The sequence below is a fragment of the Dromaius novaehollandiae genome, chromosome 24 (assembly GCF_036370855.1).
Source record: "Dromaius novaehollandiae isolate bDroNov1 chromosome 24, bDroNov1.hap1, whole genome shotgun sequence".
NCBI lineage: Eukaryota > Metazoa > Chordata > Aves > Casuariiformes > Dromaiidae > Dromaius > Dromaius novaehollandiae.
In genome coordinates this window covers 2449240-2465039 of record NC_088121.1, presented here as the reverse complement: position 1 = coordinate 2465039, position 15800 = coordinate 2449240, and the positions used below count along the sequence as shown (strand labels likewise).

The following is a 15800-nucleotide window of genomic DNA, read 5'->3' as shown; positions in this document are numbered from 1 at the left end:
TCTTTTAAATAGACTTATTTGCTGTTTTGTCTAATAATGGACATGAACATCTAAGAAGCATAATTTCTTATTTTCATCATCAAAATCTTACTTGAATTAAAAAGATTAGTCTTGCCATCAGTGGAAAGAAAAAGTTTTTCTCTAGAGGTTTTTCACTGAAAACACACTAACATGCATGCAACTGACCTACCATACTTCTTTTAAGATATTCTTTCTTGGAAATACAAGTGATGAGTTAGCTACAGTAACTTAAAAAAACACTGACATGTGACTGTGTGCCATCTGATGCTGTTCCCGAATTGAGTTATGTATTCACTTTTCTCAAACATTTTAACAAAGGCTGCTTGAACAGAGAAATAGGAAGACAAAACAGGACATTTTTCCTAGGCACCCTGTTTTGACAGAGGTGAAATAGTTCCAAATCCCTATAACGTGTCCAACTACACACGGAAGGATGCAGAGGTGGCTTAGCCCTTCTGGTGCTTAAAAGCTAAATTATCATATTTACTCTCCCTTTCTGTGCAACTGGTGAGGTATAAATACTCGTAAAAGAGAATTTCTGATCTATGTCAACTTTCTGAATACTGATGGATTTAAAATTTCAGTTAATCAAATCAAGTACTGCCAATTAAAGACAACCCCAAAGTATGTATACTGCTGAGTTTTTTTCCTGATACAAGTTACCATGTATTCTCCTGAATTATCAGGCCATAAAGAAAACTTAGCACTATTACAAACAATATGTTTTAAAGATGAAGTGGCACCCCCAGGTTTAGTAACATGCACTATTTAAATCCATTAAAGCATTTATTATGTGATTAACCTTATGCATATGATCAACTATTTGTTAGCTCAGTGCTATGACATTGTTTTTATAAAGAGTAGTTCTTTCTTGTTACTTTTGATGAAACAAAACAAGCTGTCAAGAATTCTGAGAGTTCCAATCCTGAAAACTCAGTTTGTATCCTGCTTAGCTGGTAATTTTAATGCAACTCTATCTGAACTCTCTATGATCTTTCTGCTTAAACAAGCAAAAATCTTCATTTAGTATTTCACTTAAGTATTTTGTTCTTCATTCAAATTCAATATGCTACCAGCTGAATACTCACAATAGTGAAATGGAAATAGAATCCATGGAAAAGTTGTTATAAGAGCCTCCAAAGAAGTCTATGTATTAAATGTACTTTTAGTGGAAAGTGGGTAAAACAAGTATCTAATAATAATAAGCTTGAGTTAGAAGGTAGAATAATTAAAGCTAAGCACCTGTGACCTAACAACAGAGAGAGTCAAAACTTGAACTTTTTAAAGCTCTAGTCTTCTAAACAATCAGCCAGTGATGTTTGAGTTGGCCTAATACAAAAGCTCTAAACATTCCTAGCCCTAGTTTTAATTGAAAGCTTGTTACTCAGTCTTACAAATTCCCTTAAATTTAAGATATATAGCACAACAGTGTTCCTCAGAAATATGAAAAATATTTTAGCTGATGAAGCAGAAATACAATGATAGGAAGGCAATTTAAAACAGGGATTAAAAGAAGCTGGACAACTAGCAATATCATGTTACTGTTACCAGTGCCTAGAAACTTTTTCATTGCACTGTGATGTCTTGTAATAACATCAAGAATGCAGAAAACATTGTTCTTTAACATGCATTCATCACTTCCATTACTGTAACAAAGTGAAATAACCAAGACTTTGTTGCTACTATGAGTCCACTCATAGTCTAATGCTACTTAAAGCAGTCATTATTATCTTTTGAAAAGAGAGTCCTGGAACACAATTCAAAAATGTTGTAAAAATGTATTACTAGTAGTAAGAAAAAATAAAAAACAGTAAGATGCATTAATATTAAGCTCATTTACAAAGCCAACATCATGAAACAACTAGAAGTGAATTGTAAATGTGATATATATGTTACTAAATAGTAGAGAGACATTCCAGTCAAATTACATCTAATTCACGTCTTTCGTAGGTGTGGATCTCATTACCTATTTGAAATATTGGAAAACAACCATATTTAAAGAAAAAGTTTCATGTTTGTTACTACTAAACAACAAAACCTTTTGGTATTCTATTTTTACTGACAGTTCATCAATACCGGATAAAACTGGATGATTTTCCATCATTGTGTTATTATATTCATACTATAGGCAGTGGTGCATGAGAGCATCAAGGATCCCATAATCTACCCATCAACAGAAGCTACTTCTAAGGGATTTTGAGCATTAGCCAACATTTCTCTTAAAAAGCAGAGCTGAAACCTACTGATAAGACTCAAAACAAAACAAAGGCCAGGGAAAAGAACCTTTCAATAGCTCTTAAGCATTACTCTTCTTTCTTCTCCTTTTCTTCCCTTCTTCCCTTTTCTTGTTTCTTCTAGTATCCTTAGCCATCTTTTCTTATTTGTTCTCCTCCCACTGCCTGGCTGCACCTCTAACTTTCCTTCCTGTACCTATTATTCTAGTGCCCCTGATCAAACACACCACCCATTCGTAGCAGTCACTGATGTTTAGCTAACTCTGAAAAGTCTCACTGCTTGTCTGCCCTGAACACTCAAAGACAACACTGTCCTATGAAGAAACCACTCTGGACAATAACCTCACCAGAATACTTACAAATTCAGTTTCATTTTTAAATGAAAGCCTAATTCTTCAAACTCCCAGCACCAGAAAACCGTTGCACCCTTAGACACAATTCAGATAACAGAGTAGCAGGGACCCATTGCAAGATCTTCGTAGATCCTGCAGCTGACATTTTCTAATCACTGAACCACAAGTACAGAGGACATTTGCAGTAGTGAGGTGTTTAAGAATAGATTTGAAGAGTTCTGTGGCCCAAGAATCCCTGCTGAAGCAATGGCCACATTAAGGGACCATCACAGATAGGCACACACAGGATAGCCACGGGCTAAGTTGACCTGTGGATAAGCACAGCCTCAAAATGAAAAATATCAGGCACAAAAGGTCCACATTTGCTTCTTCTCACCTCTCATGTGTGAACACACACACATACTGAAAATGACATACTGTATAACCAGAAAACTACAATTCACTAGGCTGTAACTACAGGATGCCTAGAAACTCTGGAAAGTAAATGTAGTTGTCTTAGTGAATTGTGCAAAAGAATTACTGTTTGCGTTTTGTAGTTTAATATTTAAAGCAAAACACTTTTCTATCTTTTCTCTGCAGTGCCATCTTTCCCAAACACTAAATTGCCTCCTCTGAAGTGCTCCTTTTTTGTGGCAACACATGGTATACCATACAGAGCCACAAAATTTGTTTTGTACTTGATTAAATTGCATGAGTTGGAGACAGGATTTACATATGGTTTGTAAAAGCAACGGCTTGTTTTTGATTCATTTCAAAGTAGCACATAGCTATCATGATTAACTTTGCAGTCCCAGCTACAAGACAGTCACCAAAAGTCTTCTCAAAAACATCAAACTTGGAACTTCACATCAACCACGTCACCACCACTTTCAATTTTATTACAAGCCTAGTGGTATTTTGTGTTTGTCTTAGACCTCTTTGTTGCAAATTTGGGATTAAGTGTTATGTTTTCTAGTGTTAGGGATACAAAGTAAAACTTTGTCAACTCTGATGTTTCAAATCTCACAATGTAAACAAACTGACCCCAAATTTACCACCTTTAAAATCTTAATACAGTAAACCAAATCACGTAGTGGGTTTTTTGGAGGAGAGGTACTTTGTTTTATGAATCACAACTTCACTGCTTGGACTGGCAGCATCAAAATGATTCATAGGTTAAAGTTTGTTGGCAGTTCATTCACCAAGAATCAGAAATCAAACATGATAGGAAGCGGGAAAAAATATTAAGTCAGAAAAAAATTAACAAGTATTTCTGCCTCAATAGTCTGTTTGAATAATTGATAACAATTTAAAATAGCTTTTGCATGGAGACAGAGCCTATGGGTTGAATACTTCTTTCTTGAAGCTGCATTTACGGGAACGGCTTCACCTGTCAGTCCAAGGTGTTACTAGAAATACCTGAGACAATGATATTTCTCAACATTAGCTGAAGTGTAAAAAAATCTGGATTCCACTGCATTTCAATTTCAGGCCCCATTTCAATCAATTTCTGCCTCAACTTTCCTAATCTTATTGCAAAACAGTAGTCTTGCCTAATGAAAATAACTGAAAAAAAGCCTAGAAGGGATAGCTCTCTTATAAAATGAAATAAATCTTAATAAAAAGTTTTGCTTCTATTTATTATGAGAATTTCAGCAGATATCCCTTCTTTGTTTAAAATTTTTTTAAGAGCCACCTATTTGTATTACAAAGCTTCCTACATTCTGAATTTTTTTTACTGCTGTGCAAAGATATGCTTTATTTTTCAGTTATCTGGAAAGCTGATCTTTTTAACCTATTACATTTACTTACCATCCTGGTTGCTAGGAGCATCTCCTACTCCATACAAGGTGTCTGATCCAGATTCTGGCTATACATCTCCCATAAGGATTGGTGAATCAGCCAATGCAAATCCAGAATTGCTAACTACAGGAGCAGCAGATTTCAGTTCCCAATTTCCAGATGAAGCAGCTGTCAAACGATAGCTTATAAACTCAAATCAACTGTGAAAGAAAATAGTTTTGACATTTTAATTTATTTGTGCTCATAGGCTTTAAAATCTTTATTAAGTCCAAATATAATATGGAACTCACTGTGACAGACATTAGATACTCAGTATATTCAACTTACAGCTGGACATATATACAACATTAAGCATAATATTGCAAACTATTTCTCCAATAACTTAGGTCTACTAGGTTTTGTCAAAGCAGGTATATTAGACTTGTATACACAATTTATTTAGGTTGCTCTCCATGTCTTCCAAGTTCTGTTGAACTGCGGCACAAACTTACAGCAATGACCTCCCTAATAAGCAAAGAACAAAGTTTCACAGCTTCAAATACACATTTTACTGCAGATTCTGTCATCTGGTACAGTGCTGTAAATCGTTACTGTTAAGTGTCTACAATTCTGATGTCAGCTATTATCCTTGGCAAAGAAAAATTGTTACTATAGAAATATGTAGAGAAACCAGATGTTAGGTGAGAAATTTCAGTGAGGTTTAAATGCTGGACTTCACTAGGCTCCTCTAAAATCCAAGCCTAATTTTTTTACCTTAGGTTCTTAGGAGTGTTAAGGCATTCAGCAGTTCCCAGGGACTGTAGTAGATTTATCAGTATTTCAGAAATCAATCATCGATTTAGGATTGCAAATCAGTATTTAGAAGGATAATTTTACAGCCTTGTTTTTGAAAACAGAGGCTGCTCTATTTCCTTGACTAGAGTATCCTTCCTCAAACAGTCATTAGCTAGCAAGTGGGGGTGGGAATTCACACTCTTTAAAAGGCTGAACATTACATTACAAAAGTAGCACATCTGGGTAACTGCAAAAACACCTCCATATATAAAAAGGAATTTACTACTATTTTGAAAGTATATAACTTGCATATATTTCTGTAATTAATGAACTAAGCATATTAATAAACATTATTCTACAGACTTTAATACAGACATTTTAAATCAGAGTAAGAGAAACAAATTATGATGCCCTGAAGTAAGGTGAACTTGTGTAATATTGTGAATGAAGTCCCAATTACAAAGTAACCGCTGACAGGGAGATGTATCTGACTACATGACATTTTTACTACCAGTATTGTATACCTATAGAGTTCATTTTTGAAAACTGTGGCTTCTCATGAGCTTCTTCTAAGTCACATACTGCCATATTTGAAGAGAGTCCTCTTTCCACTGAGTTAGCTTTCTGAAAATATTAGTCTATCTTATTCTAACTAAGCATTAGTTTTATATTATAATTTTATATTTATAAATTTGTCTGATTTTATAAATGTTGAAAAGCAACTTATTCCAAAATCTACATTAAGAAATACTGACAACATCAAGCGGATATGGCAGACAATGATGCCTCCAGACTGCTATGTAAAAGTCGGTGAGGACTACTATACGAGGCAATACAGTCAGACTACATGCGCACTGCACCAACCTAATGCACAATAAAATCAATGGGACTCCTCCTACCATCTTCAGAAGGGTAATCAATGCCCTTTGTAATCCATTTTACTCAGAGTTCTACTGACAATGTCTCTTAGGAACATGCCTTCCAGAAGAATGGCATTCAGCCTTGTGAGGAGCAGGAAGAGCTCAGAAGAAATGCTGCAGGAAAAGAAAACCAAAAAGCTCATCCAAACAAGCAACTGTCAAGTAAAGCTAGGATTAATTAGGGAGGAAGAATACATCAACAAATGAACAACTGCTAATATTTTTGATTACTGCATCCACATGTTAATCAAGGGATATACATAATGAAAAGGATTCTTACACACAGTAGGTACACAAAGGAGTTTTCTTCAATTAACTCAAGGAAGCTAGCAGCAGAAGCTAAGAGAATTTGGTGGGTTTTGATGGTGGTCCAGATCTCCAAACCTCGACTGTTCTCACCTTATCAAAAGAACAACAAAGAAATAGTTTTCATGTCACAATTACATATTAAACATTTCCTACTGTTACCATACCGCACAATTTTACAAGTTTATGCAAAGTTTTCAAATAGTCAGAGAATAAAGCATTTTTGCCATATATATTACCAAAAACAGCAACAGAGCTATTTTGGCCAACAGAACAGCACTAAAAAGAGGAAAGTTAATGGCTGACAATGATGATAAAGGTTAAAATTAAGAAGAATTTGTTAAAAATTAGGACTCAAATGAAAGACAAAAGCTCAGTGAAACTGGGATCAACTGAAGGAAATGATCCGGTGTTACTTAAGTAACACTAAGTTACTTAACACTAGGGTTATATCTCTCATTGCATTAAAAGGTATTTCAATTACCATATATCCATTCTAGTGAATAACACTAACAAAGATTAAGTTAACGTGATATGCAAAAAATGTTATCTTGTTAATTTGGTAACGAACTTAAAACGGTATGTTCTTGCGTTCATCATCTGTAAAATTTGTTCACTCATTTTTGTTGTTTCAGGAAACAAAAAAAAGTGAAGGAAATAAAAACTAAGATTCTGACCCTCTCCTAACACTGCTTCCAATTTCACAGTAGTTATGTTCAAGGTAAAGCAATATAAATGCAGCCTAAACAGAGTTGACTCACATAGGTAAAAATCACTGGAACCTTTGGCAGATAAAACATGTTGCAAAATTTCAACATAAAGCCAGTAAATATGAACCGGCTTATTGCTGCCCAAGATAGCCAATTTCCAATCCTTGTGAAGGCGAATCTTCCAGAGTGTCCTCCAGAATATCTTGCAAACACAGAACTAACACTGTCATCTGTACTTGACTTGGACAACCATAACACAAAAGCTAACTTGTCTTCCCAGAAGGATGCAAAGATGATATATATTCATTCCTTTTAGTGAAGGCCATTGGAATAAGTTATTTCACTTTCTTTACAAACTTTCTACTCAAATTGTGAAGAAAAAAAAAGAAGCAGACATTTTTACTTTTCTAAATACTACATTTTAAATAAACTTTTCTGATTTTTTGAAGGGAAAACCCAAGCTATCATCCTTCCTGAAATACTTACTTAGATACATTGATTTTGCACTGAGGTACTGTGGATAACCTTTTAATGCACATAAGATTCATTTGTATTTTTTAAATGCATTTAACTATAAACAGGAATATCATCATTTCTTAATACAGAATGTAAATGATTGCGTTGCCGAGGAAAGGGAAAATTAAGTCTAACTACCCAAAGTGAAGAGCAGAACAAATTTTCTCTCTTCAAATATATCCTTACAGTGATCTGAAGAGAATACTTCCATGATTGTGCAGAGATCTCTTCAAGACCCATTCATTTCCTTATTGTTCAGCTCACAGTGCCAGAAAAAAAGGCCTGTTAAAGTTAACATCTGCTAACTAATCATGAAATGGAGACCCATCAACACATTTTATAGGATCTGAACATGGTCATGAATTTTTATCATTACAACTTTGATTGGATTAAAGCAGCACTTTGCTGTGAGAAACTTCCTCATGAAACCAACAAAAAAAATTCCTTTATAGAAAATGCTTCTAACAAACATTTTCATCCTGGGATCGGAAAATATGAGCTAGCATTACAAGAACTTATAATACTAAGAATAGAAATCGGAGAGAAGGTAAAAGATATTCTTCTGATTTTTTTGATTAAATACCTCATTCTTAGAGTGCTAACCTCCCTACAGTAGAGACTTCTGACATACAAATATTTGTAAAACAGGATGTTGCACAGATCTAGTCTTCTGAGCTCTGTGCCTTAAGTTTTGCAGCATGATACCAAGGGTACGTGTATATATTCTGTACTTAAAATTTTTCAGATCATTTCCTTCAAGGTGATGCATTCATATATGAGTGAGGCAATGCAAAAAACTTATTTATGAGCATCTCTTGACTGACTGTTCTGCAATTGGAGCTACTGTCTTCTGTGCAGACAGTCTCCTCATGCAGAAGTCAAGTGGATTAGAAAAGCCCTCTATTAAGCCATCTAGACCATATCCCTGCATTATGATAGAAATGATTTCTGCTCTGTGCTTAAAAAATAGCAGCTGAGCTATTCTTTAGAATTCCCAGTGACATAAGTTAAACTATCTCGGGAATACACTTTAGTGTGAATACGTACACAAACACAGAATTTGTTTCTTTTGCTATCTTTCTGACTTTTACTGCACTTGCACTTATTTGATACAATGAGAAGTACTGGTACTCAATCAATAACAAGCAAAAAGGTAGCAAAAAGTAGGGTGAACAGAGTATTTTCTGCTATGTGCTGAATACCTTCAACTCATATATATAAAACAATAGGTGACAGACACCTCATGACAATTTCAATTGTGTATTTATTTAAGACATCTTAGAACTTTGTAAAAGGTGACTCTTGATTTAGTTGTTCACACACATGCAGGTTCTGTTTTAATAGTATTTTTAGTAGGTAAAACAAAAATCCACCTGCCCATTTAGATTTATATTTCAAATAAAGCAGAAGTGCCAGACCAATTCAAGTAATGGATCTCATAGAAGATCTAGCATGAAATTTACCATCCCTTTGAAAGAAAGAAAAAAATTCAATGCCCTATTCTGTAATTTTCATTCTCTACTACAACTGTGAAACATTTTCTTTATGTAGCAGAAAGAGATATGAGTGTATTCTCACATTCACAGACCTCTCCTTCATTCTGAAGCTGAAGATAAAGAGCGACAGGAGATCCCTGAAACATATCAATAATTTGGGGGCCAAAAAAAAATCCCAAAAACAAAACTAAAACAAAACAGTCTTCTTTGCTTGAGCTGCTATATTAAATATACTTCATTTCTGCAGCAAAGAGAAGCTTTTATTATGAATTCCTGTTAGTGGCTACATACCAAAACAAACAATCCTCCCCAAAAAACAAACCAAAAACAAACAAACTTTAATTCGCTTCCCCAAGCCAAAAAGCAAGTATGTGCTGGAGTAAGGACTTGAGAACACAGATGATCTCAACACTGCCCATGAAGCCATTCTACTTTTCATGTACTATTGAGTATAACAGGACTGTTAGACCTATAGAAATGACTGTTCTACTGGATAAGTACAAAGATTTTGTTTTAATACTTAAAAATTTTGGAAACTATGATTCTTTGATTGTAAAGCAAAGTAAGAAAAACTGAATATGTAAGAAAAGGGAATACAGCTTTGCAAAGATTTTTAAGTGTAAAGTCTTGACTTTAGCCAGCAGCAAATATGGCATTGACTACACACACAGGAGATGATCCAGGAATTATCTCACAGAAAAACAGTTGAAGTTCCTGGTGTAAGTAGTTTTACTAGTCGATATTTATGCTTTGAAAATATAACAACCTAAATAAAAGCTATTATTGGCTTTGTTTTTAAAATGAAAGGCTACACAATCCTTGTTAATCTGAAACACCTTTTTCCAGGGCAATTTTTAGATGTATTTGTAATTTTTGTAATCTGTATTTGTAATCAATTTCAGAGAAGACTGCAGACTGTTACTGCTTATTGTTTCAGCAACAGGAGAAACAACATTGCTAATAGAGAACTCTGATTCACAGCCACTCCTGGTTTCTCTGGGCATCTCTTTGTAGCCATGTCATACAAGCTACCCTTAGGCCTTAGGGACTATTCCTAATAGTACAGACTCAATGTTTACACCATGACTTTTATGGAAACATTCATGAACAAAAACTAACCAGTCATCAACTGTGACGCTACTAAAAAAGGAAAAAAAATTTTGTTGTCCAATTTAACACTGTGAACACTTTATGAAAACGCCTATATTTAACTAACCTGGTAAACTTCATTGAACCCAAATGAAAAAAAAAAAAGGGGATTAATTTGGAGGCATAGGTTGCTACAAGTATTGAAAACAACTCCTGTTGTTATCACAGCTACAGGACAACACAGAAAACAAGACTATTTGAAGTGTCACTCTGCTGCATACCTTTAGAATCATTTTTTATTCCTCCCTCTTGCACAACATTCGAAGTATGATGGAGGAAGTAATAGTCAGAAATGTATACATTTCTAGATTCTCTCTTCTATGTGATGGGTAGAAAAGTCACATAGTCAGATTCTAGCATTTGATTTTCATAACCTCATCTTTTTTTAGTCCTCTTCTTCCATATCTTTGTCTAAATGTTCACTTCTCTTGAAAGTAGATTATGAAAATTGATTTGCTAAGAATAGCCTTGCCTGATCATTCTTCCTTAGAATACCTCCTCTGGCTTCCCCTTACTACCTATTTACAATAGAAGGTAAATACTTTTCTGTTGATTTTTATTGTTTTTCCCTAAACTGACAATTTCTTCCTTGATCTTGTCCTCACATCATTTCTTTTCTGCTGTCTCCCATTCAAACTACTTCTGCTCCTTATTCCCTTTCACATCCAGACTAATCATTTCAGTTATATGTAACAGGTTCAGTCTGTCTACTCCAATTCCTGTTCAAGTCCTCTCAAATTGATTTTCTCTTCTTTTCCCCTCTAAAAAAGGATCTCTCACTTAAGTCTCCTGTGCCAAATGTCAACACACTACATCCTCACTCTTGCTTAACAGTTGCCTTTCACATTGTCAGTTATATGCTTTCCAAAATATTGTTCTCGCATGGTTTCCGTTAGTCACACCTCTGAGTTCTTCTCCATGCCCTCCCCCGCCCAAGTCTTCAAATCCCAATCATTCTCCTTCCATTTAGTGCAGAAGCTCCACCGCCCTTGCTTCTTTTCTTTTCCAGCTAATACCTAGCCTCTGGATAACACTTTTCACAAACAGACACAGCTACCTACCACCTGTACGCTAACACCCACAAAATTTCTATTCAACTGCAAACTTGCTTCACTCTGTCCAAATTAAAAAAAACCCTTCTATCTACCTCACCTAACATTTCTACCAACTAATTAAAGCTCAAAACAGAATTCTTTCCCAAGGCTTCCTTCTACCTCTTATCTGGATTGTGATGGATATTGCCACCATCTTGCCTGTTTCTCCAGTCCATAACCTGGATACTATTTTCAAACTGCAACCGTTTTTAGGCCTTAAAACAGTTTAGATAAAAAGATCTGCAAGATTTAGAAACATTTTGGTTATAAGATACATACTTCCCAGTCTAGTCACATGCTTTTATTAATAATCTTCTACTACTACTCTCATTTCATGTCTGTTGTTGTTACTCACTTCCCTCTGGCCTTAAAGCATCTCTCTCTAAACTCGCATCCATTCAAAACACTTATGCACACAATTAACCTTGTTTGCTTTGACCATGCCATCCTTTTACTTTCTTAATTTCTTCATCCATTCATGACCTGGCTTTTTACAGCCACTGTTGAAATGTTAGTTCCAACTTTCAACTGCCAACTAATATCCATTTGTTACTTTTTCAATCTTTATACTTTCCCTCATGAGGGAAGCTCTTTGCAAACATCTGCAAAGTTATATCATTATTCTTTTTCAAAAGCCTCTTTAGTACTCTTCGCAACAAAACAAGAAAATGAAACCAACACAATGAAAACCTTAACAGAAGTCAGTATATGGTTAAGTTTGGACCACTGATTCTCATGCTGACTAAAACTGACTCATTGTTTCCATGCACTTGGTGTGTTTATGGTGATGTCTCATTTTGCACTGTATCTCTTTCCAGAAAAAGAACTATTTTTTGTGTTTGTTCAGCACTCTGCATATACAGTGTCAGTCTAAAATAAAGGAAATACTAATTCTCACAAACTGATTTAGCTCATTTATCCTTTCTCCCACAACTCCAAGATGGTGCAACCATGATTTTTACAAAAGAATTTCATCTACGATCAGCCTAACTGCCTGATGCCCCCCACTTATTTATTTTACAATTTTTATTCACAGAAAGATTTCAGAAACTTTCTGGAAGCCTCAAGGCATGAATATCATCTATCCTTCATCCAGTTCTAAACTGAAAAAAATACAGTGGATTACTCACATTTTAAAAGGTAAAAAAATTCTTTAGAAAAATCTTTTCTTAAAAACTTGTGTTTTTTTTTTAAACTCTTTCAGTCAGCCCAACAGTATATTACTACTATAGCAAATAAATCCCCTTACCTAGTACAACCACCATTTGTCAATTCAGAAAGCAAACATTATGTTCTAAAAGCAACCTAAACTTATAGAAATTTAGAACTTAATCATACAATTAATTTTCACTTATGGTGGTATGTAAAAGAACATGAAGAGCAGCTCATGGATAAGATGACTAATTCACTGCAAAAGTGACAACTTGCTATTTACGGGTTTTCATGCTGGGACCTCTGTTTTCCGAGCAGGACAACAATGCTATTTTTTAAGCTACTTTTGTGAATAAGATAATGGTTTTAATACCAAACCATTTTCTGACTTCAAAATGAAAAAGACAACATTATTAAAACAAACAAACAAACAAAAAAAAAAGATTTCTCTCTTGTAACAAAATCCATTACAACATTTGCTATCTCACTACGGTTATACATTTAACTTGAATGAATAGCTCCCTCCCTCCAGCAAACATCTCACTCAGATAGCTATCCTCTTTGCTCCTATAACTATGCATTCTGGAACTGAGTACTCAGAGGATGCTAAATACAATAGCCAGATCACATTAATCAACAGAGGGACAACCAAATCGTTATGTCAAAGCCTTGATAATAACTGGAGAGCATAATGAATGTATGTACCAGCAGGGTAGCCACTGATTCACAGTCCATCATGGATGACACCTAAACAATGGATTATAGTGCCCTATCCATTGAATATATCATTTCCCCACTACCCCTTTAAACAGAAATACACACTGATTTTAAATTTGGACTGCAACACAGCTAGATTATAAAGAAGGGATTATTTCAGAGGATTTTCAATAGCAAAGTGGGTGGTCCTCAAGGCTCTTTATAAACACCCTTCCAACATTTGTGTGAAATGTTGAATGGGAGACCACACAACAAGGAAGTATTACGTGGCACTCCTCAGTATACCCTCTAAAAGAGGGGGCAGCTGGGGGGAAGAGAGAATCGAGCATTTCTTGTCCAAGGTTTGTTACAGTGGGGTACTGTTATGTGAGGTGCTCCAGTTCCTATTTTACATGGTATTCAATGCCAGGAATAACTGGTTTGTCACATGCAAAATCATGCATTATTTTGCAAAATCATGCATTATTTTGCTTTTTAAAGTATATAAAGAGTGACATTGTGCACCAAATTCAATTCTGAAAAGCTTCAGTGATTTAAATCTGGGCTGCATCCTCTTTATGCAAAAGACACAAGGTTTAGAAATTCCTAATGTTGCAAAGCCAAAAAAAAAAAAAGAAAAAAAAAAAAAAGAAAAAAAAAGCTTAATCTGGTCACACCTTAGCTTTCTAGCAACCTCAAACTTGGTGTATACTCATCATGGTGTAATAATAAATTATATGAATATGTGCCGTTTTTCCAGTGAATCTCTCCCTACTGAAAATGTAATCTTGAGACGATCAGTTCACAGCTACCAGTAATGGACAGCAGAGTCAGCTGACTCCTTTGTGGTTCAGTACTAAATTGTTTGAAATTTCATGGGTATTTGCTGACAGTACAGGGAAGGTCAGAATCGGAAACACTGTGTTCAGTTTCAAATGTTAGAAGAGAGCATATTATCGTGATTGCAGATTATTCACTTTTTCCTGCTGATCTTTTACTGAAATTTGCATTAAAAACCATCTTGAAGCATACAGCTGGCACTGAAAATTAGTGTGAATCATTCCTGTATTTTTGAAATAATTTAGTGCTGAAACTGATAAGGAATTGATAAGACAATGGTCAATGTATAGGCAAAAGCCCCAGTATGGGAAGTAAAACAGCTCAGTAACAAATGCCACTGGCTATCTGCAGTACTAAACCCTGTTCTGCTGTCAGACAATTCTTTCAGTGTTAGAGGACATAAGGAACTAGAGAACAAGAATACTGAAAATCTAACATGATCTTCTATTAAGTTGGATTTCTGGCTTTTTTGTGTGATAACAGCAGATGTACAAAATAAAGTGCTACTATAATTCTGAATTTGTGTGAACCCAGTTTGAATTCCAGATAGATTTAGCAGCTAAAATTCTGACACTTTATTTATACCCGTAGCAGCTAGGGGTGCAAGCTAGAAGAGCAAAGATGATTAAAGTAGTTCTTTGGAAATTAGCTTCTGATATCACCTGCTTTGGTCTATTCCTTCCATTACTACTTAAATCCTGCAGAAGATAGGGTTGTATTTCTCCCAATGATAGCAGTACCATCTGCAACTCTAACATGCACAAGCTTCAGGCTGCCACCAGCACTTTTACAGTAATGTCTTCTCCACCTATTGGAGCAAACCTTCAAAACATTAGTCAGCTAGTTACACTCATGAATATACCTAACAACTGGAACAGAGCACTAGAAGAAATTAGAAAAACTAGAAAAAATGGAATTGTATATAAACAATGTAGTGAAATCATAGGGGCCTTCATCTTACCTTACCGTATGTAAGCATACAGTAGTATTTAGTTCTGTACTATTCTCTCTGGAAGGAACTGCAGCCCCTAACACCTAAGGAAGAAAAAAAGAGGAGGAAAACAACAAAATCTGCCACCTTTCACAATGGCTCCTTATCACTACCTGTAAAGGCATTTGCTCACATTCAGTTAGTTCTCATGATTGCTTGCTATTAATGTCACTCATTCTAAGTAATTAACCCACCTCTTACTTTGATTTGCCTTTGCCTCTCTGACACATTTCCTTGTCTAATCCTCTTTTCCAGATGGCATAAGGATGAGAGATAAGTGTTCCTCAAAGTTGCTTAGCAATGCAACACATGCAAGCTTTGGAAATGCTGACATGCACATAAACACTATCTACACATCACATGGTTATGCAGAGAAACAAAGATGTGAACAGCCAGCGTGACATAGGGGCCTCCAGAATAAAAAGCTACCAGTTAGTAAACAAACAAAACAGGGGAGCAGGAAGCAGAGAAAAAGAAAAAGCTAAAAGCTTCCAGTGATAGGAGGGAGGTCTATGCCTCCCCGCCCCCCATCAAAATTTCCTGTCCCATCTTTAATTAAAGCCCTGTGGAAAAGACCCTGTACTTTCTGCAATTCAAAGATACAGAAAATAGGAACAACTGCAATCTGCTAATGGAGACCAGAAGAGCAATAAAGCAGCTCTTGAACAATAGTAAATGATGAAGGCAAAATTGTTTGTCAGTTAGGTATCAACTGGAGAAGTCCTCTTAACCTAAGGATCAGTAACAAGGAATTTTGTCTGGTAAC

General features: G+C 35.3%; 1 protein-coding gene across 35 annotated transcripts in view; it reads right to left on the bottom strand.

The window, feature by feature from the left end:
- The window catches only part of MORN1 (MORN repeat containing 1), a 220845-nt gene that overhangs the window by 194633 nt on the left and 10412 nt on the right, over positions 1 to 15800 (bottom strand). For 31 of the 35 annotated variants that reach the window (XR_010392799.1, XR_010392789.1, XR_010392796.1 and 28 more), the window contains exons 5-7: positions 6365 to 6483; positions 6064 to 6198; positions 4400 to 4590 (exon numbers count right to left, since the gene is read on the bottom strand). Coding sequence is in view for 3 of the 35 variants with exons in the window: in XM_064525443.1 (XP_064381513.1) it covers positions 6424 to 6483; positions 15010 to 15078 (129 nt within the window). In the remaining 32 variants the exon portion in view is untranslated. Of the gene's footprint in view, positions 1 to 4399; positions 4591 to 6063; positions 6199 to 6364; positions 6484 to 15004; positions 15079 to 15800 lie in introns of all 35 variants that reach the window. The other 4 variants (XM_064525443.1, XM_064525444.1, XR_010392793.1 and 1 more) reach the window with 3 other exon arrangements.